The sequence below is a fragment of the Caretta caretta genome, chromosome 10, assembly GCF_965140235.1.
Source record: "Caretta caretta isolate rCarCar2 chromosome 10, rCarCar1.hap1, whole genome shotgun sequence".
NCBI classification, from domain to species: Eukaryota; Metazoa; Chordata; order Testudines; family Cheloniidae; genus Caretta; species Caretta caretta.
In genome coordinates, this window is record NC_134215.1 from 32,729,018 (window position 1) to 32,750,724 (window position 21,707).

General features: G+C 45.7%; 2 protein-coding genes across 5 annotated transcripts in view; both read left to right on the forward strand.

The window, feature by feature from the left end:
• Positions 1 to 246: 246 nt before the first annotated feature.
• INTS15 (integrator complex subunit 15) lies at positions 247 to 15,488 on the forward strand. Of its 2 annotated transcripts, none has more exons than XM_048867723.2 (7): positions 247 to 409; positions 2,035 to 2,233; positions 3,028 to 3,249; positions 5,222 to 5,387; positions 6,020 to 6,547; positions 10,970 to 11,009; positions 14,042 to 15,488. In XM_048867723.2, the coding sequence occupies exons 2-7, from the start codon at positions 2,042 to 2,044 to the stop codon at positions 14,256 to 14,258; spliced, it is 1,365 nt and encodes a 454-aa protein (XP_048723680.2). In that variant the 5' UTR covers positions 247 to 409; positions 2,035 to 2,041; the 3' UTR covers positions 14,259 to 15,488. The 2 variants fall into 2 exon arrangements, with proteins under 2 accessions (XP_048723680.2, XP_048723679.2); XM_048867722.2 differs by having other exon boundaries at positions 247 to 393.
• A 3,510-nt stretch (positions 15,489 to 18,998) lies between these two features.
• NAA60 (N-alpha-acetyltransferase 60, NatF catalytic subunit) overlaps positions 18,999 to 21,707 on the forward strand; it is a 45,448-nt gene continuing 42,739 nt past the window's right edge. For 2 of the 3 annotated variants that reach the window (XM_048867734.2, XM_075132842.1), the window contains exon 1: positions 18,999 to 19,170. The gene's annotated coding sequence lies outside the window, so the exon portion shown is untranslated. Of the gene's footprint in view, positions 19,171 to 19,394; positions 19,608 to 21,707 lie in introns of those variants that run through there. The other variant, XM_075132843.1, reaches the window with a different exon arrangement.

Below are 21,707 nucleotides of genomic sequence, written 5' to 3' on the forward strand. Positions count from 1 at the left end.
TCCCTGGCACCAACTCCTCCACCCCTCTCCCCAGGGACACCCGCCCCACGTACCCCTTTCCCTTGGGCACCATCCCCACAGCCCTCCTCCTTCTCCCCTCCCCAGGCAATGGCCCCACAAGCCCCTCTCCCCCTGCCCACCAGCCCTACACGACCCCACAAACTCCTCCCCTCACCCCGCCCCTCTCGGGCGCCTCGCGCGCGCGGCCAGCAGGTGGCGCTGTGGGCGGATGGCCGCGCCCCATCCCCCTTTTTGGCCGGGCCGGGCCGCCGTGCCGCCCGCTCGCGTTGCACCGCCCTGGGCAGCGGAAGGCCTCGCCGCTTCCCCTCGCCTCAGCCCGGCCCCGCCGCGGAGGCCGCCCGAATATGCTCGCCTGAGCGGGCCCGGCAGGAGGTGCGGCCGGGAGCGGGTGCGCGCTCAGCTGGGCCCCGGACCGAGCCCCACAACCGCGCGGGCCCCTGGGGCCGGGCCGGGCCGGGCCGGGCCTGGGGCGGCCTCGTGGCTTCCTGGGGGCTGCTAGTAGCCTCGACGGGGGAGGGGCACCTGGGGGGCCGGGGTGAGGAGGGGATTTGGGGGCAGGGGACGGAGAGAGGATGGGGGAGGGGCACCTGGGGGGCCGGGGTGAGGAGGGGATTTGGGGGCAGGGGACGGAGAGAGGATGGGGGAGGGGCACCTGGGGGGCCGGGGTGAGGAGGGGATTTGGGGGCAGGGGACAGAGAGAGGATGGGGGAGGCGACTGGGGTGAGGAGGGGATTTGGGGGCAGGGGATGGTGAGAGAATGGGGATGGGGCACCTGGGGGCTGGGATGAGGAGGGGATTTGGGGGCAGGGGATACATGTGGGGAGGGGATTTGGGAGGCCTGGGGGTAGGGAGGGGGCACCTGCGGGAGTGGGGAACAGCAGGTTTCGTGCCTGTTCTCCTGGCATGTGGGGGCATCACACATCCATGACCTGGATCTGTAACTGCCCAGCAAGCACAACATGGCTCTACCTTGTCTTAGCCTCCTACCCCACAGCTGGAGAGACAGTGCTGTGCTTGGCACCCCAGCAAACGACCTGAAGCAGTGGCACAGAAAGATTACAGGGGTTTTGATGCGATTGGCCCTGACAATGGAGTGGGGGCTATGCCAGGACTTTCTGCAGTATCTGAGTTTTCATTTACCAGCAAGGTCCCTAGCCCTTGCAGTTACCCAGAAAACCTTCCAAACAGGGCTTGTGTGTAAGTGGCACTCTGATGTCATCTTGATGCTGCAGACAGGACTCCTGCCCTGGCATGCTCCTGGGAGGTTTGCAGAAGCTAACATGACTGGTCAGTTTCATGGTGGCTGTCTAGAACTTTGTAGCAGTGAAACTCAAGAACCCGGTATATTTAATTCCAAAGCAGTTTGGGAAAGCGCTGAGCTGCAGAAAGAGCTCTGGAGCCACTGGCCTTGGTCTTCTCCCCCACACGCAGAGGCTTCAGGCTGCTAGGTGTCTGGTAAATTTTTCAAGTGGAACCACTGCTGCAGATATACATAGGGTGACATTTTTGTGCTGCCCTAGGTTAGTTTTAGAATGAAGCATTTTTTCTCATCCCATTTCCACAAATTGGCTATATTTGAGGCACATAAACGTCTGTGTGCTGCCTCTGTGCTGTGATCCTGTCTTTGTGACAGCGGTACAGCAGCTCATTCCACATCCTTCAGGGGTTGCTCGTTGTTTTCTCAAGAGTCCTAAGCATATTTAGGAGCCAGTGCCATTAATGCTTTCAGTATGAGAAATGCATTTGTGTTTCTTGGCTTTACTTGTTTGCTTAAAAGTAGGGTGAGGTGTGGGCCAAAGAAAACAAAAATCAAGGGCTTTTTGGGAAAGGGTGACAGACCCCTGTCGTCTTAAGTACTGATTGTTCCTGCTCAAGAGTCCCTACATGCAAATACAAGAGAACTGCTGCATAAAAAAGCAGAAGCCTCTCATTTCCTTGCGGCAGAAGAACTTAGACAGATGCTGTTGTTGGTATTGAGGTTTACTCATCACTTTTTTGTCTCTTTTCTTGCAGGAGCACAATGAGTGACATTCGTCATTCCCTGCTCCGCCGGGATGCCCTGAGTGCTGCCAAAGAAGTGCTGTATCACTTGGACATCTACTTCAGCAGTCAGCTCCAAAATGCACCTCTTCCCATTGTGGACAAAGGCCCAATTGAGTTGCTGGAAGAGTTCATATTTCAGGTTCCCAAAGAGCGCAACTCCCAGCCTAAAGTAGGTAGCAGGTCCAATGAGCAAAAATACAACTGCATTTGAATTGGCTGATAATGTCTTGATGATGTTGTACTTATAATCTAGGCCCTGTTCCTGCAATCAAATCTACACAGCTGGAATCTTGTATCTCTGTAGAGCCCCACTGATTAAATTGGGGCTACATGTAGGTGCAAGTATCCAGCCATGTAGATCTGGGTGCAGGATCAGGGCCTAGAAAGATAATAGGCACTGGAAGAACCAGGAAAAGGAGTCACTTTTAGACCTTTTTTTGTATTTTTGGTTTAGTTTCTTTTGAGAGTTCTTTTGGGTCCCTCTATAGACTTTATCCTTTGCCTTGACAGCAAGCTCCATGCAGTTACCCTGCAAATAATATGATTAATAAACTTTCTAGCTTGATAAGTAAATGTAATGTTTGTCTCAGAACTAAGCATGTGCACACTGTACCAGAGAGGAGGCAAGAACTGAAAGATAAGTCAGGCTACACGTGTGATAGGCTAGGAAGTCTGGGAGGCTAGAATTTCTGCTACTGCTCAGAAGCCCTCAAGACCCTCAGACTCACTGCTGCTGCTTGATCTTTCAACCAAGGAATTTATATGGTCCCTGAAATTGCTGGTCAGTGTGTGTACCCTATTCTAGAGGCAGTTCATGGAGAAGTATGGCCAGGCTTGCCCACAAGCAGGAGATTGAAGTGTGATGGGGAAGGGAGAAAGAGGCATATTTTCATAATGCTTCCTTCTGTTTCTGGACATGCTGCATTGGGATTTACTCTGTTATTTTCTGGCTTTGTTTTTTAGAGGTTGAATTCTCTTCAGGAGCTTCAACTCCTTGAGATCATGTGCAGTTATTTCCAAGAGCAAACCAAGGATTCAGTCCGGCAGATCATTTTCTCAGCCCTTTTCAGCCCTCAAGGAAACAAAGCAGATGATGGCAGGATGGTCTTGCTAGGAAAATTGGTTTCCATGGCGGTAGCTGTGTGCAGAGTTCCTGTTCTGGAATGTGCTGCATCGTGGCTGCAGGTAAAGCTGGTGCATGGATAGGACAGTCCCTAAGAGCTGAGTAGGTGAACATGATGTGCAAGTGGGTGAACTGAAGAAAAGGGGCTGTGTAGTGGCCAAAGCAACGTAGGTTTAGGACTGAGAGGTGGGCTCTAGAATTCAGTTCACAGAACTCGCAGTGCAACAGTTGTGGACCCTCCACTTGCAGCTTAGGAAAGTTGACAGGGCAGTGCAGCGAGGGAAATTCTCCCTACTGAGGTCTGTGCAGGGCATAACTTTACGGCTCTCCAAGCCTCTCGAACTCTCATGCCCCTGCTCCTGTGGATCTCTTAATGTTTGCCTTAGGGGAGCCCCACCCTGATGTGCCTCCTAAGGTCCACAGGTGTGAGCTTTCATTCCCTCACCCTTCAGGAGATGTGCAGAAGCAGGCTGTTCTGCAGACAGGGGGATGGGAATCCCCCCACTTCCCTAAAGTCTTCAGTGTAACTGTTTCTCCATATAGGTCTCCTGAAGGCTGCAGGAATAGGAAGGGGTATAATGTGGGTGGCAGGAGACTTTGAGGGGGTCGCTTATTGTGGTGTACTGCCTCCTTCAGACCGCTTAAGTACATAAAGGTTTCCAAGTTAAAAACTTGGTGCTTAAAAAACACATTGCAGGGATGGTGCTGGCCTGGTGAACTGGCCTTATATTTCTCACACGTCTCCCACTCACTCATTTTCCTGAGAACTTTAGGCAGGGGAGCCCTGATACTGATACCCTCCAGAAATCCCTGGGAGCGTGGCTTTCTTCCTCTGGGCGATGGTGGTCTTCAGAATCAAGTGTCAAGTAAGGGACTATAGTTAAGAGGATTTGGACAGCAGTGGACAGAGGACATTGCTATCCTCAGTTCATAAAAGTAGAACACTTTCATGTGAAGAGCAAAGGTTAGTGTGGTGATGAAACATCACGCTCTGTATCAGATACATGTAACTTTGGCCAGTTGTAGAAATTCTTGCAAAGGTTTTTACTATTCAATTACTGACTTGTACCCTAGATCTTAAATATTTTTTGTCTGGGAATGGTCAGTTTACAGATCGGTCTTTCATACAGTAATGAATGAGAAAACATTTTTAGAAAATAGGGAAGCATAATAATTGAAATAAAAAAACTGGCAGGGGGACATGGGCAGGTGTAGTGTCTGAAACACCTTTTAAATCGTGTTTGACTAGAATAGATAGTAGATTTCAGGTTGATGGTGTTTCTTTAATATTGGGGTATTTTTTTTTTTGCACAGAATTATTATAGTCTACTCCAGTAAAGCTAAAAAGTGGCTGATAGATGGGTTTGTAATAGATGACAGTCATGGTAAAAAATGATGGTCTTGTTCCAAAGTGGTATTTGTATCCATTTTAATGAAGTTACCCTCCCTCCAGATGATAATTAGTAAGACTCTTTCTTCTTTGCAGAATAATTCTCACTTGGGATCTGATAAGCTCGTGAACCCATTGTACTGAGGGCGAGCCACAGCCATCAGAAGCTAAAGCTGAGGCGCTTGATCTTTGTGTTTTACATAAATCAACCAAAACTTAAAAGTTAGCAAAAAGATGTAGTAACAGCCAACTGATAGTTTCATGTAACAGAGCCTTAGGACTGGTCTACACTGGAGGGGGGAATCAACCTAAGGTACATCGACTTCAGCTACGCTATTCTCACAGCTGAAGTTGCCTATCTTAGGTTGACTTACCTCGCTTCCTCACGGTGCGGGGTCGACTGTGCTTCCGCCTCTCGCTGTGCTGGAGTACAGGAGTCGATGGCAGAGCGATCGGGGATCAGTTTACACAAGATGCGATAAATTGATCCCCGATAGATCGAGCACAACCTGCCGATCAGGCGGGTAGTATAGACGTACCCTTAGTGAAAAACTCTGTATCTCCCCATGGGCTGGGCTCTGCAGAATTTCTTACATCTTGGTTTGACGTACTTGTCGCAACTTGGTACTGCAAATCTCTTTCAGCGAACACCTGCAGTCTACTCTGTGAGGTTAGCCCGTGCCTTAGTGGATGACTACTGCTGTTTGGTGCCAGGTTCCATTCAGACATTGAAACAAATATTCAGCGCCAGTCCTCGCTTCTGCTGCCAGTTCATAACGTCGGTTACCACGCTCTATGACCTTTCTTCAGGTAAACTGCAAAAAGGCAGCATTCTCTTCTCGAAACAAATGCTGCAGTGCCCTTTGACTGTTATGGGCATGTTTGTGTTCTCAGCTACCTATTGGCATTTTAATGGCACTCGGCACCATAGCTTTGCTAGACACGGTGCTGGATGCAGCACCTATCCTTTGGTGTGTGTGGGAAGCTGAGAAGTACAACACAGTGGTGAGTGACCTCAGTCCAGATTGTAATAGACAACTGTCCATGTAACGATTGGTCCTGTTGTTGACGGTCCTGACCAAGGGCAAGGAACGAAGGGGTCTTCTCAAACTAGGTTCAGATGTGGCTACAAAGCCAGTGAAGGGACTAGATCTGGTGGTAATTTGGCTCAGGCTTCCTGGAGTGAGGGTATCTTACTGTGGCATTCTGAAGGTGAGAGAGCCGGGATTTAGGAGGTAATAAAAATAGAATTGCAGTAGTTGGGACAGAAAGAGCGTGATGCATGAATAAAGATTTTAGCAGAGGCTGGGCTCAGATGAAGGCTTTAGCAGAGGCTGGGCTCAGATTTTTACAGATGAAGCATAGGGGAGGAGAATGAAATTGCTGTCCCTATGCCAGAGGAGGGGACTTGCTGAGCAGTGTCTCATATTTTTTATTTTCAGATGATCTCATTCCCCCTTCAGACTTGCTCGAGATGGTTGTCTCCTGGATCTTTGAGGACCCCCGTTTGATACTCATCACTTTTTTAAACACTCCTATTGCAGCCAACCTGCCAATAGGATTTTTAGAGCTCACCCCCCTCACTGGACTGATCCGCTGGTGTGTGAAGGCCCCGTTGGCTTACAAAAGGAAAAAGAAGGCCTCTCTCTCAAATGGTCACCTCACCAATAAAATCGCCAAGGACTCAGCCGCTGGAGCTGACAAAGACTGCCACCTGCTGTATTCCAAACTACATCTAAGCGTCCTACAGGTTCTCATGATGCTTCAGGGGCACTTAACAGAGAAGAACCTATATGGCCGACTGGGTCTAGTGCCCTTTGACCACGTGGTTCCACTTGTTGAGGAAATTAACAGACTGTCTGATGAACTCAATCCACTCAATGCTTCCAAAGAGATTGAACTGGCTCTAGACAGATTGGCTCAGGCTCTGCAGGTGGCCATGGCATCAGGAGCATTGCTGTGCACTAGAGGTATGTCGCTGAAAGCAGCTGGTGAAGAGCCTGGTATGAAATCACTTTTCTCTGGTATGTGGGTAGGCTGTCTCTGGGTGAGGGAGGGATAATACATGGGTAAATGCATTAACAGACGAAATATTCTATAAGTCTTAGGAAATAAGAGATTGTTAGAGCTACAAGTTGGGTGTAGCAAACAGCTCAGGACAGAGAGTAAGAAAGGAAAGACCACTGATGAAAATAAGTGCTATGGACTATCAAGAAAGATTGTTGCTTTGGGGATTTGGGAGGGAATCTTCTGTTCATATTCCCACCATTGCTGCCAGGCTGTGTTGATGGTTTGTAGTTTGTTTTTTGACATGGGAGTATGTTTGTCCTCTTCTGGGCCCATAAACAGAGCCTGAATGGTACAGTTGACACAAAACACTCCAAAGATGATGGGTCTGTGGCCTGCTTTAGGTCCTGCACAGTTAGATAATTATGGTTCCAGATTCATGTCTTTAAACCCTGTGTCCTAAACTGGTTTAAAACTGTTGAATTAAAAAATTAGAGTGTAGCCATCCATTGTACATCCTTGCAGCATAGGTTAGAGAAGGATGCAGGCTATGATTCTCCATTGAAAAATGATGCAGTGAAAATTAAAGTGACAAGGTGAGTGAGGTAATATCTTTTATTGGTGCGAGAGACAAGCATTCAAGCTATATAGGGCTTTTCTTTAGGTCTGGAAAAAGGAGTCGGAGTGTCACAGCTAAATACAAGGTGGAACAGATTGTTTAGCATAAGTAGTTAACATATTTCAATATGTGCAGTGGTGTTGTAGCTGTATTGATCCCAGGATATTAGAGAGCTTACACGGAGCTGTTCTTCAGGTCAGAAGGAGAGCTCTGTGTAAGTTCGAAAGAGTGTCTCTCAGATCAACAGAAGTTGGTCCAATAAAAGATATTACCTCACCCACCTTGTGTCTCATGTATTTCAAGGGACTGTTCAAGGTGAAGTAGCCCGTTAGCACCCCTACAGTCAGGAGGGGGAGAGACTGGAGTGGAAGGTTTAGGTGGGTTACAGATTGAATGTATGGCTCATAACAGTATGTCATTTTATGGGGAGGGGATGGCTGTGCGTGTGTAAATTTTGCCCCAACAACTCCAGGGTAAACTTGCCCTTTTAAAAATGTGTGCTAGTCCTTCCAACACCCTGGAATGTGAAAGTCAATCCAGGTTCTTGTGGGCACGTGAATCACATATAATAAAGATGCTGCCCTGAGTTATATTGTACAGCCCATGCTTTCAAAGGGGCTGTACTGGTGTTAACTGAGGCAGAGTTTTGCACTGCAGTTAGAAGTTAGTAAACAATTCTAATTCATGAGCCAGAGTAGAATCCAGTTTGCTATTTGGCCGGTATATTGGTTCTGCAGTTTTAAAGGAACTCAAATCTTACTTTGCCACATCTGACCCTGGGTACAGGGAGACGGGTTTTCGTGACATTTCAGAGTAGGAAAAAAACAGTTTGTGGCTCTGTGGATGGGGCCCATATGACTGAAAAGAACTACTGGTTTGCTCCCACCACAATCTCTGGCAGGACCACCGTTCTCTAAAGGAGCTCTGAAGGAGCTCTGGGGAAGGGCACATTTTCAGTGGTTTAAAAGGAAATGGCATCCTGTTTGTTCAACTCGATGGTTTCTCTGCACTGGATGAGGGCCCCTGAACTAGAGCATAGGGTATAAACATGACATGGAGAATAGTCCAGGTGGTGGTTTTGTCTGAAACGTTTTTGAAGCCTACATTTCTAGTCTTTTTCATCATGAGAGAAGCAAGATTTGTTTGGGTGGAGGGTTTTTATGTTCTCTAGCCTGTAATTTTTAGTACTTTTTGCACAAGATGGTAAACTTATTTCATTAGCTAAGCATTAGGATCATTATAAGTCTGAGGCCTGTTGAGGAATCTTGGTGAATTTATTAAAGGACACCAACTTGAAAATCCAGTCAATGTCTAAAAGCTGTATTAAAAGTGGGGCAGGTGTAATACCTGGAACTAAAGTCCCCCTACCAATTTGTGTGGCCCAAAAATGTCTGAAAGACCCACACAAACAAAAAGTAAAAGCGGCTGATCAAGTGATTCAACCCGAACGAAGGGTCAGCCAATCATACCATTTTCTCAGAGCAATATAACAGAACATCTGCTAACAAAACACCAGAAATCTAACCAACCTTCCCCTGCTCAGGGCTTCTCACCCAGACCCAGAGGTTCAGAGACCAGTCTTTTTTCCTAGATAGGTGTTCCCTGAGGCACCTGTGTGAACCTGAATCAACTCCTCTCCACACCTGCTACGCTGACTGTACTCAGTATTAAGTGCACAAAGCCAACTATAAATCAGGTTTTTCTCTAAGATTTTAGTTCTAGTAATCTTAGGTCTGTTTTGTAATAGTAGCAAGCCAAAACGTGAGGCTTTTTTTTTTTTTAAAAAGTTGTCCCTTTAAACTTATTTCCTAACTACTTACTTGGCTCATCTTGTTGGGGGATTGCTGTACTAGAAGAGGAAGGGAATTCAGTATAAATACCGGCTAATCACATTTTTGGGCATTCAGTTTTCTATAGAATTGGGAGGAATTTGTTTAAACCAGCATTAAAAGGACCTCACAACTGCATGTTCTTTAGAGTAGGATTCTTGTTAAATTGGTTGGAAACTGTTTTCCCCAATAGAGTCAGTGTCCCAAATTCCATTACCAGAGTCTCTTAACACAAATCTGAAAATACCTCTTGAGGAGCGTTTCACCTCCAAGCCTGCTCGGCAGGGTGCAGCTTTCCTTGGTGGGTAAATGAAGCAGTGCACAGAGGAATGGGGCATATAAAGATACAAACAGTGCCAGGATTGGTGTCCTACTCCCCAAGTAGCAATTGGGGAAGAGGAAGGAAGGAGCAGCACACTTGTTTGTCAATAACAAACTTTGATACGACAACATAAAGTTCAGTTATAATTACAAAAACCAGTTAAAAAGGTCTGCAAGCAGAGTTCTGCTACAACAGTGGGGAAAAAGCGGAGGCGGGTGCCTTACGAAATGTAAGTTCCAATTTACATTGGGCAGTGATATTTCTGGTATTGCCTACATCTTGGCTGCCTGTTTCCCATGACTGTTATTGGAATCCTTTGAGAGTACAACTAACCAATTTGTAGCCTTTGATACTGGGGATTTTGGAGATCTGCTCTTCCTTCTTGCCTGAACCATTCCCAAACATGTTTCTTCTACCTCAGCATGACCTGAAGCAGTCTAATACTTGATAAGGAGGTACTTTGAATCTCCATTCCTTGTCTTGTTTTGCTCAAGATGGAGTATTGCATGATGGGACATGTAGTCGTCAGGCTTCCTATTTTTAACTCTACTTCTTGTTAAAGATGAGATGACCATAGCAGTCTTCCCTTATATCGGTGGTTCCCAAACTTCAACAGCACATGAACCCCTTTCATTAAATTGTGAAATCTTGTGAACCCCCTCCTAAAAATGAATATTTCTAGGGATTTAAGATTAAATTTCCTCCCCACTCCATGGGAGTCCTGCTGCTGGACCCCGTTGGCCGCCCCGGGCAACTGAGCTCCACTGAGCTTGGGCTGCAGGTCCTGCTGACCTCCGGGGCTCAGGCTGCCAACCCCAACTACCCGGCCCCACTCTGCCTAGGGCTTGGGCTGTCAGCCCCGCACGGAGTGCTGCGGTTTGGGCTGCCAGCTCCCCCACTGATGGGGGCAGGGCTCGGGCTGCCAGCCTCAACTGCCCGGCCCCGCTCTTCCTGGGGCTTGGGCTGCCAGCCCCGCGCGGAGCACTGGGGTTCAGGCTGTTGACTTCCCTGCTGATGGGGGCAGGGCTCGGACTGCCAGCCCCAACTGCCCTGCTCCGCTCTCCCTGGGGCTCAGGCTGTCTGCCCTGCAACCGGGTCCCACCTGCTGCCTCCAATGCCTGGGGTCCTCTGGCCACCATGAGTAAATTTTTCTGGCGAACCCCCTGTAACGTTCAGCGAACCCCCAGGGGTTTGCGAACCGCAATTTGGGAACTACTGCCTTGTATGAATTGGGTGCTGCTCCCCTGGCTCCAGTTGAGTTGCCAGTGTGGCTGCCCCAGTTGGGCAAAGTTCTGTCTGTTTAATCCGCTGAGAATTTCGTGCTAGGGTTTGTCTGCCTTGCAACAGATGTGAATTTCTGTCCATTTAACTTAAATATAAGGCAAGTGAGAGAATGCTCATCTGCAGATGGATGATGTGCAAAATAGTTTGTGATGTAAAAGTTATAGAGAAATGTTCTCTATACATATCTTACGCATGAAAGGATGAAATTTTGGGTCTCTACTAATCCATTTTATGAAATCTGACTAAAACTTCCCAGAATGAAGAGTAGAGGGGAAAAATCTTTAATTTTGCTTTATCCACACTCTTTGTTTTCTATCCTCTTGAATTTCAGATGACTTGAGAACAGTGTGCGCTCGGCTACCACACAACAAGTAAGGGACCTTTCTAAACTTGTATTTATTTTAATGCATATTTCAAGGCATTTCCTAGATGTTTGTTGAGGCAGACATCTGCCCTGAAGAGCTTATAATGTAAGTGTGCTTTTTTGGAAGGTGTGCTTTAGTCAAACCCAAGTTTTGGGGATCAATACAGGAGCAACTGGGTGAAATTTCACAGATGTATAGATTCCAAGGCCAGAAGGAACTTGTGATCATGTATAACACAGGCCAGAGAGCTACCTCCAAAATAATTCCTAGAGCATATATTTTAGAAAAACATCCAATCTTGACCTAAAAATGGTCAGGGATGGAGAATCCGCCATGACCCTTGGTAAATTGTTCCAATGTTGAATTATCCTCACTGTGAAAAATTTAACATCTTGTTTCCAGACTAAACTTGCTAGCTTCAACTTCCAGCCACTGGTTTGTGTTATACCTTTCTCTGCTACATTGAAGAGCCCTTTATTAAATATGTTTCCCATGTAGGTACTTATAAATTGTGACAAGTCATCCCTTAACCTTCTCTTTGTTAAGCTAAATAGACAGACTCCAGGAGTTCAAACACTAAGTAGGGCATATTTTTCCTAATCCTTTAATCATTCTCATGGCTCTCCTCTGAACCCTCTCCAATTTAACATCCTTCTTGCATTTGCGAGCACCAGAACTGGACGCAGTATTCCAGCAGCAGTCACACCAGTGCTAAATACAGCAGTAAATTAACCTCCCTACTACTGGAGAGTCCCCTCTTTATGCATCCCAGGATGGCATCAGCTCTTTTGGCCACAGTGTCACAATGGTAGCTCATATTCAGCTGATTATCCATCATGGCCCCTAATCTCTTTGAATCACTACTTGGCAGGATAGAGTCCCCCATCCTGTAAGTATGGCCTACATTCTTTTGTTCTGAGATGTATGTATTTACATTTAGCTGTATAAAAATGCATATAGTTTGCTTGTGCCCAGTTTACCAAGCAATGTAGATTGTGCTGAATCACTAGCCTATCCTCTTCATTACTTACCACTCCCCAAATTTTTGGGTCATCTGCAAATGGGTTACTAGCGATGAGTTTGTTTTCTTCCAGGTCATTGATAGAAATGTTAAGTAGCGTAGGGTCAAGATCCCATTCCTGCAGGGGCCCACTGGAAACACACCTGCTTGATGATGATTCCCTGTTTACAATTACATTTTGAGACCTATCAGTGAGCCAATTTTTCATCCATTTAATATGTGCCATATTAATTTTATAGTCTAGCTTTTTAATCAAAATGTTGTGTGGTATCAAGTCAAATGCCTTAGAGAAGTCTACGTATATTAGATTAACACTGTTACCATTCTCAACCAAATTTATAATCTCATTTAAAAAAAAGATACCAAATTAGTTTGACAGAATCTATTTTCCATGAACACATTTTGATTTGTATTAATTACATTACTCTCCTTTATTCTTTGTTAATCGAATACTGTATCAGCTGCTCCATTATCTTGCCCAGGATACAAGTCCAGCTGTCAGGCCTATAATTACCTGGGTCATCCCATTTACCCTTTATAATTAGTACAACATGAGCTTTCTTCCAGTCATCTGGAACTTCCTCAGTGCTTCAAGACTTACTGAAAATCAACACTAATGGTCCAGCGAGCTCGTCAGGATGCTCTTTTAAACTCTTGGATGCAAGTTAACTGGACCTGTTTATTTACAAATGTCTAACTTTACTAGTTTTTGTTTAACATCCTCCAGAGACTAGTGGAATGGAGTGTTACCACCATATGATGAAATTGTATCACCTATTTTTCCCCAAATACAGAACAGAAATATTTATTGAAGCCTTTAGCATTTTCTGCATTATTATTAATTCTATCATTTCCATCTAGTAATGGACCAATACCATTTTCAGGATTGTTTTTGTTCCTAATACATGTTTTGAAAACTCTTCATTGTCCTTGACCCTGCAGGCCACAGATTTCTCCCTGTGTCCTGTTGCTAGCTGCCTTCACGTCCCCTATAAACCAGCATGGCCTTTTTCCTCAGTTGTGGAATTATGGTCTTTTTGGGAATCTTAAATCAGTAAATTCTTAAATGGTTCCCAACTATAATTCAAGATAGTTTGACTTCTGGTATACAGGAGGTCATATTAAATGATCTAATCGTTCCTTGTGGCCTTAAAATCTGTACAAATCCCCAAGCCAGGCAGACCCCATTAAAGTCAGTGAGACTCCTCCTTGGTCCACCCAGTTTGCAGGATAAGAGCCTGGATTAAGACAAATAGACAAACAAGACTGTGAAAGTGAAATGCAATTTTGAAAAATTACCTCTGCCCCATCCCTAATTCCCACCTATTATACTTAGACTCCATGCTTAATCATGCTATTTTTTGTTTGTTGTTGTAACCATTATTAGCCAAAATATTAAAACCTGAGTCTCTAAAGGTAGGCTTTGATATCTGAAAATCAGGCCATTTCTGTTTGGGTTTCTAAGTGTGGATTTAGCCTAACTTTAGGCACCTGGGGTTGAAAATGTTGGCCTTAACATTTGCCTATTTTTAAAAAATTAACCCTTGCTGATTTTGGGTATTTAACCCTAGCTTATATAAATCATTGACAGTCTTGCTCCTTTTTATCATCCCTCTGAAACCTGAGCCCTCTCCCTCTCTCCTGCAGCCTGGCCATAGAGCCTCACAGAGCATTGCCCTTTGGAGAGATGGTAACCAGAGCCCCCTCTTTCTTGACAAACCAGCTGTTCAACAGGATTACTGAAAATACTTAACTCCGTTGATTGTCATGGACAGTGGTCCTTTGAGAAATATCACTGTGCATGTACCTTGCACCATACACATCAGTCTGCAGGATGTCATAAGCATAATGCCACCATCTCTCCCTAAGGCACTTTCCAGTGTTTGTTGCTACGCATTGGCAGGGGCTTTTTAGTGACTCTTCTTGTCATGGAGCAGGACTTCTGCCAAACTGCTCCTTGTTCGGACAATTTATTATTGGAGTAATACTTACATCTATCTGGATCTTCTTTTCGCAGCCTACTCCAGCTGGTGATTTCAGGTCCAGTGCAACAACCAACCCATGCTGCTTTGCCACCAGGATTTTATCCTCATATCCACACCCCTCCGCTGGGCTATCCTGCACATGCAGCACACCCTGCGTTGCCTGCACATCCAGCTCATCCAGCACTCCCAGCCCATCCTGTGCAGACATTTATACCAGGCATGACTTTCCCATACAGGCCTATTCGCTAAAGAACCTAACTGAAACTGTACAATGTGCACACATTTTTCCCTGACTGGGGAAGCCTTACAGAGGAAACCAAACATTTATGGAACCATATTTTCCTCTTTAATATTGTGTTGTGTGAGTTTCTTCAGGAGTAGGGGAGAAGCAGATGCTAGGCTGCTCTAGCCCTAAACATGGACAATTTCTTATTAATCCATATTTATGGATGAGAGACAAAAACAAGCCCTCTGGAATGTATGGGTTTTTTTAATATCAACTCTAACTCCTCTAATGAGCAGTACCACTGTATTTCTTGATCTGGTGTTTCTCACATGTACACGTGTCTGACTCTGTAGGGAGACCATCTACTTTCTTGCTCCTTCTCATTTGTGAGGGACAGAGAGAAAACCATACCAAGACTTGCAAGTTAGTCCCTTGCCCCTGTTCTTTCTCTTTGTAAACATTTGTATCCATTGTATATTTTTGGCATTGCGAATGCTTGCTTCTGACGTGCAAGGTGTAGGGGAGGGTAGCACTTCCTTTGAGAGGAAACCACTAAAGAAAAGAGTGAGAAGGGGTCGCTTGCCTCACTTTTATCTCTCAAATGGTGTTCAGCAAATCCAATTTTTTTTAGCCCTCTGCTAGGAAGGAACTTACTTCCTTTGCAATTGCAACCTCCTTGTGTTTTTTTGGTAGGCCTCTGGAATATCCTTTTCACATGTTCAAATGAACAAATTTGTGAAATGTAGAGATCAAATCTGGTATCACTAACTAATGCTGGTTGGCAAAAACGGATCAACAGCTTACTGCAACATATTAGTTACTGATGTTTACCAGTTTAACCTTTTACTGCAATTAATTTGCAGCCACACAAAAAATACATACTGATGTTGTTCCAGAGAAGTACCAGTACCACAGGCTTTTAATTAGAAATGGTGTACTCTGTGGAAAAGTGTTTTAGTCAAGATAATACGTTTGTCTTCTGTATCACTGCAGTGAAATACATAATGTATCCCCACTCAGAATTGGGTAGTTTTCTAGCACAGTGAAATTCTCTAAGCCCCTTTCATTGGCTTTAGAAGGAAGCAAGGGCATCCTTTTTCTAGGAGTCAATCACTTTATTTCTTTATACATATTTCAGATGTCATGTGTGGCAATAATAGTTATCCAATTACACACTAAAATCAAAGGACAAAGAGATGGAAGCTGGGGCTTGGCACTTGTAATTCACTCAATAAATTACAACTGGAGAGTAATCCTGATGTTTGTCTACTTCTCTTTCCCTGGAAAGATAAAATTAATCACTTGGTAGAAGCTGCAACAAGATGAAAAGGTCCTGAAGCTAAGAACTACTGAGCATAAAGGAGTATGAAAAGATATTTATCAATACACATTGTACCATATCTCCTTTAAAAGATTACTTGAAAGGGGGAAGTAGAGGTGGTGATAACCTTGATGTGTAACACCCATGTTTATTTTGTTTTTACCTGTAGTTAATTGATTTTAAATTGTCTGCAGCCTGTTTTCCAAAATTTGTGCTCAAGGATGGGACTCCATTTTTTTTTTTAAATTAAAACTCTTGGATTTCTTTCTTGTTTTGTATCTCTGACCTATTTCAGACACTCAAATTAAAAACCTTACTTTAGACCTTTCCTATCATCATCCCTTTGAAGGATTATAGTTTCAAATTAGATGGTGTCAGCAGACAATTAACCTACCAAATGAATGGGGACTTTTGTTATGGTGGAGGGACCATTAACCTCTACCTCCTGATGATTTGGGTTTGAGAAAGGGTGTCCTGGATATGCATAGCATGATGATGCATATCTGGATTCCATGCTGCTGTCAACTGGTTCTAGAAGGAATTTAAATACTCTCGTTCAGCAGTTTTTAACAAGGGGCCTGGAGTCCCCTGGGAGGGCATGAACAGGTTTATGGGGGGCTATCAAAATAAACCAGAGAGCGGGGCCAGTATTAGACTCACTGGGGCCCAGGGCAGAAAGCTAAAGTCCAAGCCTGGGACTGAAGCCAAAGACCGAGCAAGTTAGCTTCATGGGGCCCCACCATGGTGTGGGTCTCTGGGCAATTGCCCTGCTTGCTACCACCTAAGGCCAGCCCTGGCTATTAATCTACTGCATTTGCCAAAAACCAGTTGTTGTGGCACATGTTGGCTGTGGAATTCTTATAGCACGGTGGGGGGGACTCAGAAAGAAAACAGGTTGAGAGCCCCTGCTCTTGTTCCTATGTTAAGACGGTTGGCATGTCATTTACACATCTCTGATGTCAGTGAAGTTTGTAGTAATTTTGATTATGGTATTCAACAAGTGTAGAATGTCCCATGATGCTCTCTCCATTCAAAACCAAAATGTGCGTGATGGATTCTTGCTGTGTATTGGGGACCATTCTGGCCACTGGCTGAACTTTAAAAGGCAAAGTTTACTGTAGACTGAGTAGAATAGTGAGAGCAGCCACTGTTGCATCAAACTGCATCTGGCACAGGAAGGGCTTACATAATCTTCTGTTTATCATGTAGTGATCTGCACAGTTCTTAGAAAGATCCTAGCAAGATAGCTTACAGCAGCAGTGCTCAGTTTATGCATGGTGACCCTTTCGTCATTAGCAGTTGTCCATAGTCATCTGCCCATTTGCTCACTCGTAACAAGATCCTGTCATTTGTCCCATACACCTCTGCACTAATTGCCATTGAGCCACCTTTGAAGCACTATGGCTCCTGGAGCAGAGGCTTATGGGGTGCAAGGGGCTTGTAAAAGGGTCTCTATTTACGTTAAAATGCATTAACTTATCTCACTGCAAAAGTTTATGTATGTCAGCTTTGTGATTGTAATAAATTCTTCCAAGGTACATTTACAAAGTTCCAATGACACAGCTCTTTCATCAGAGAAATTCTGTCAGGCTGTGTTTTCCCAGTGCGTGGGCACAGAATCATAGACTTTAAGGTCAGAAGGGACCATTATGATCATCTAGTCTGACCTCCTGCACAACACAGGCCACAGAATCTCACCCACTCACTCCTGTAACAAACCCCTAATAGTTTGAGCTATTGAAGTCCTCAAATCATGGTCTAAAGACTTGAAGATGCAGAGAATCCTCCAGCAAGTGACCATGCCCTACGCTGCAGAGGAAGGCAATCTGCCCTGGAGGAAAATTCCTTCCTGACCCCAAATATGGCTATCAGCTAAACCTGAGCATGTGGGTAAGCCTCACCAGCCAGACACCCAGGAAAGAATTCTCTGTAGTAACTCGGATCCCACCCCATCTAACATCCCATCACAGGCCATTGGGCATATTTACTGCTAATAGTTGAAGATCAGTTAATTGCCAAAATTAGGCTAGCCCATCATACCATCTCCTCCATAAACTTATCGAGATTAGTCTTGAAGCTAGATATGTCTTTTGCACCTACTGCTCCCCTTGGAAGGTGGTTCTAGAACTTCACTCCTCTGATGGATAGAAACCTTTGCCTAATTTCAAGTCTAAATTTTCTGATGGCCAGTTTATATCCATTTGTTCTTGTGTCCATGTTGGTACTGAGTTTAAATAATTCCTCTCCCCCCCTGGTATTTCTCCCTCGGATATATTTATAGAGAGCTATCATATCTCCCCTCAGCCTTCTTTTGGTTAGACTAAACAAGCCAAGTTCTTTGAGTCTCCTTTCATAAGACAGGTTTTCCATTCCTCGGATCATCCTAGTAGCCCTTTTCTGTACCTGTTCCAGTTTGAATTCATCCTTCTTAAACATGGGAGACCAGAACTGCACAAAATATTCCAGATGAGGTCTCACCAGTGCTTTGTATAACAGTACTAACACCTCCTTATCTCTACTGGAAATACCTCACCTGATGCATCCCAAGACCGCATTAGCTTTTTTCACAGCCATATCAAATTGATGGCTCATAGTTATCCTGTGATCAACCAATATTCTGAGGTCCTGCTCCTCCTCTGTTACTTTGCAATGATGCATCCCCAGTTTATTACAAAAATTCTTGTTATTAATCCCTAAATGCATGACCTTGCACTTCTCACTATTAAATTTCATCCTAGTCCTATTACTCCAGTTTACAAGGTCATCCAGATCTTCCGGAGGCATGAAGGGGAGATGTTCATCTTAAAAGTCTCCATGAATGCATGATTTTGACTCTGGACCTAGAGAGAAATCTGAATTATGCATGAGCTACATTAAAGTGTTTTGTATCAAAGGGGTAGCTGTGTTAGTCTGTATCCACAGAAACAACGAGGAGTCTGGTGGGACCTTAAAGACTAACAGATTTATTTGGGCTTAAGCTTTCTGTGGGTAAAAAACACGCCCCGGAGCACTGCAAGGTTCAGTGCTTTAAAGTGCCAGGGTGGACAGTGCACCAGCACTGCTAGCTAGTCCCCTCCTGGAGGTGGTTTAACGGGCAGTGCTTTAATGTTGCTCCTGGAGATGCGCCCAGCAGGGGGCGCTGCTGCCCAGGGCCAACTCCCGAGCGAAGCATCTGGCAGCTGGGGTGGGGGGAGGGGAAGCAGTCGCAGACACTGCTCAGGTCGGCCGCGCCCCAGGGACAGGCGCAGAGCCTTGAGGCTAGTGCTGTAGCGGGCCGGCCGCGGGTCTACAGCTGCCTCTCACTGGCGGGGCGCTCACAGCACGGGCGGCCCCCCCGCCGCTCTGCGCTCTGGCCGCTGCCAACCCCCGAGAATCAGCTGGTGCGCATGCGCGAACAGTTCCGGCAACGACGGCGATCCGGGTGTCACGTGGGGCCGGGGAGCCTATGGGGCGGCAGCTTGCTGCGGGGTCGCCGGGAGTCGGTGTCTGGGCCTGTGGCGCCTGCTGGTTCCTCAGGGGCGGCCCCGCAGCCTCCGCCGGCCCGGAATGTGCTGAGCGACGCCGCCGCCGCCGCGTTCCCGTAGCAGGCCGAGGCAGCCGCCGCCTCGCCCGAGGTGAGTGACGGGGGCTGGAGCCCCGGCCGCTGGTGCCGCTCGGCCCGGCCCCGCCTGACGGAGGGACCTGCCTCAGCGAGCCTGAGGTGCGGAGCCCCCGACCCGCCCCGCCCCGGGAGTCGCTGCCCGGCCTCGAGTCCGTGCTCCCGCCGAACTGCTGCGCCGGGCCCGGGGAGCGCCTTGAGCCAGCCGCAGCCGGGCGTCCCTCGCCGCTCACACCCCTTCGCCCTGCGGGGCAAGGAGCGGCGCGGCCCGGAGCGCCGGGGACTCCGGGCCCCGCTTCCGAGCGCGTAAGGGTTTGTCTGCAGGCGGAGCTCCCCCTGACCGATCTCGCGTCTTCTGGTGCCTTGCTCGGGGAGAGTCCCTCAGGAGTGACGCCAGGTGGACACGCGCCCTTAGTTTTGGTTCCAGATGTTTCTCTTGGGCTGTGGGAAGAGGTAAAGGAAGTGATTTCCGAATTCTCTGCCATGACACAGTCCCAAGTCTTCAGTGCCAGCGCTGGGATATCTGGATTCCCTGTAGAGACCACTGTCAGGCAGCTCTGTTCGTCTTGTTTTTATCAAATCTGTGGTTTGATGTGGAGAATTCAAAGATCACACACTTCTTGGAATTCATTTCCTCCTTTCATCTCACCATTTCATGGAAATTATTGCTGTAATTTGTAAGCTTTTTTTGGCAGTATTAACTAGCCTAGTTTAATTGGGACACTTGTTGCTGTGATACAAGTATCTAGAGTTAATGGAAAGATTTGGGTCAGGTCTTTAGTGGTTTGAGATGTAATCCCAACTCGGTCACTGAGTCACTAGGTAGCCCTGTGCAAATTACTTATGGCCCAATTTTCAGAGGTGCTGAACACTTGCAGCTCCTGTTGACTGCAGTGGTCCAGTTCCTTAGAAAATCAAGCTAATTTCTGTGTGCCTTGCCTCATTTGTAAACTTGGTAGTAATACTACTTCCCTGCTCTAGAGGGATGTGTTTACTTAATGTTTGTGATAGTGGTTATGTGTGGAGAGTTTTTTTTGTTTTTTTTTTTTTTTTTACTTACTATGGTTCAGTTTCATAATTGTTTAACTATCTGATACAAGTGTGACAACTTAAATTCTCATTGTCTAATATAAACTTTAGTGTGAGAAATAGAAAAGATCTATAAATCAAGTTTAAAGGGAATTACACCTTGGGCATGGCTATACTTGAAACTTCAAAGCGCTGCCGCGGGAGTGTGAGTGTGGTCACGCGCCAGTGCTGGGAGACAGCGCTCCTGGTGCTCCACCCCCATGAGGGGATTAGCTTAGAGCGCTGGGAGCATGGCGCACACTGGCACTTTACAGCGCTGTAACTTGCTGCGCTCAGGGGGGTGTTTTTTCATACCCCTGAGCGAGAAAGTTGCAGCACTGTAAAGTGCCTGTGTAGCCATAGCCCTTGTCTCATGGCTAACTATTCAGGAAAAGAGGATGGAACTGATTTTAAATTAAATGTTTCCTATTGTTTCCTGCATAGTTACTCTCAAACATTGATTCCTGGTTGGAAGTGTTTGCTGCTCTAGACTACCAGGCTATACTTTCGTAGCTGCTGTAAGGTACAACTTTATTTTACCTATAATTTAGTGAAGGGAAAGTTTGCTTTTAAAATTAGATTAGGCAACAGCTACACATTTTAAGGTATATTCTCATTCTGAAGGGCTCACCCCCACATACTGAGGTGAAGCAGTTTTAGTTTGTTTCTTGTCTTTCAGTCTGAACGATCTCATAGCATTTTACAATTTTTCAGATGTTGCTGAGCCTGGGATATGTGGCTGGAGTAGATTCCTCCACTGAATTTGTTCTGTTTTTTTAGTATGATTGTATTTTAATATTGCAAATATACAGAACAAAAAGCACCTGTGTACATCTATACATATATACAAGAATTGTTTTCACCCTCTACTGAAATGCAGCCATTTGGGGTACATTGCTGAATTTTTTTGTAATGGTTCACAGCAATGCTACAACAGGTTAGGACTAGGGATGTAAAATATTAAACGGTTAACCAATAAGCATTAGTCTTACTTCGAATGTATTCAGTAAATGTTTAAAACAGCTTGGTAAAATAATTTTGTGACGTAATACCGAATGCGCACATTAGAAAGGCCGCAGCAATACCATTTCATAGTGTATGTGGAACTAGGTTCTGCATTGTTAGGAGCATTGCTATGGAACTGATGTCACTCTTTGGTGGTAGTAAACCTTCAAACAGCATCATGTAGGTTATCGTGATTTTTGGTAACTACTTTTCCCTAGTGAAGATGGAGCGATCGAAAAGGAGTAATGCCTGGAATCATTTCACAAAAATAACAGAAGATGCAGTTAAATGTAAACTGCGTAAGACAGAGCTGAGGTATGCAAACAGCATCGGAGCAATGCTGAACCATTTGAAGCTGAAACATCCCTCTGTTTCATGTGAAAAAGAAGGCAAAACTCAAACAACACTGACAGTGTTTCTGATAGTTCAAGAAAATGCAACACACAAAGTGGCAAAAAACTAACTGAGGTGTTGTGCACC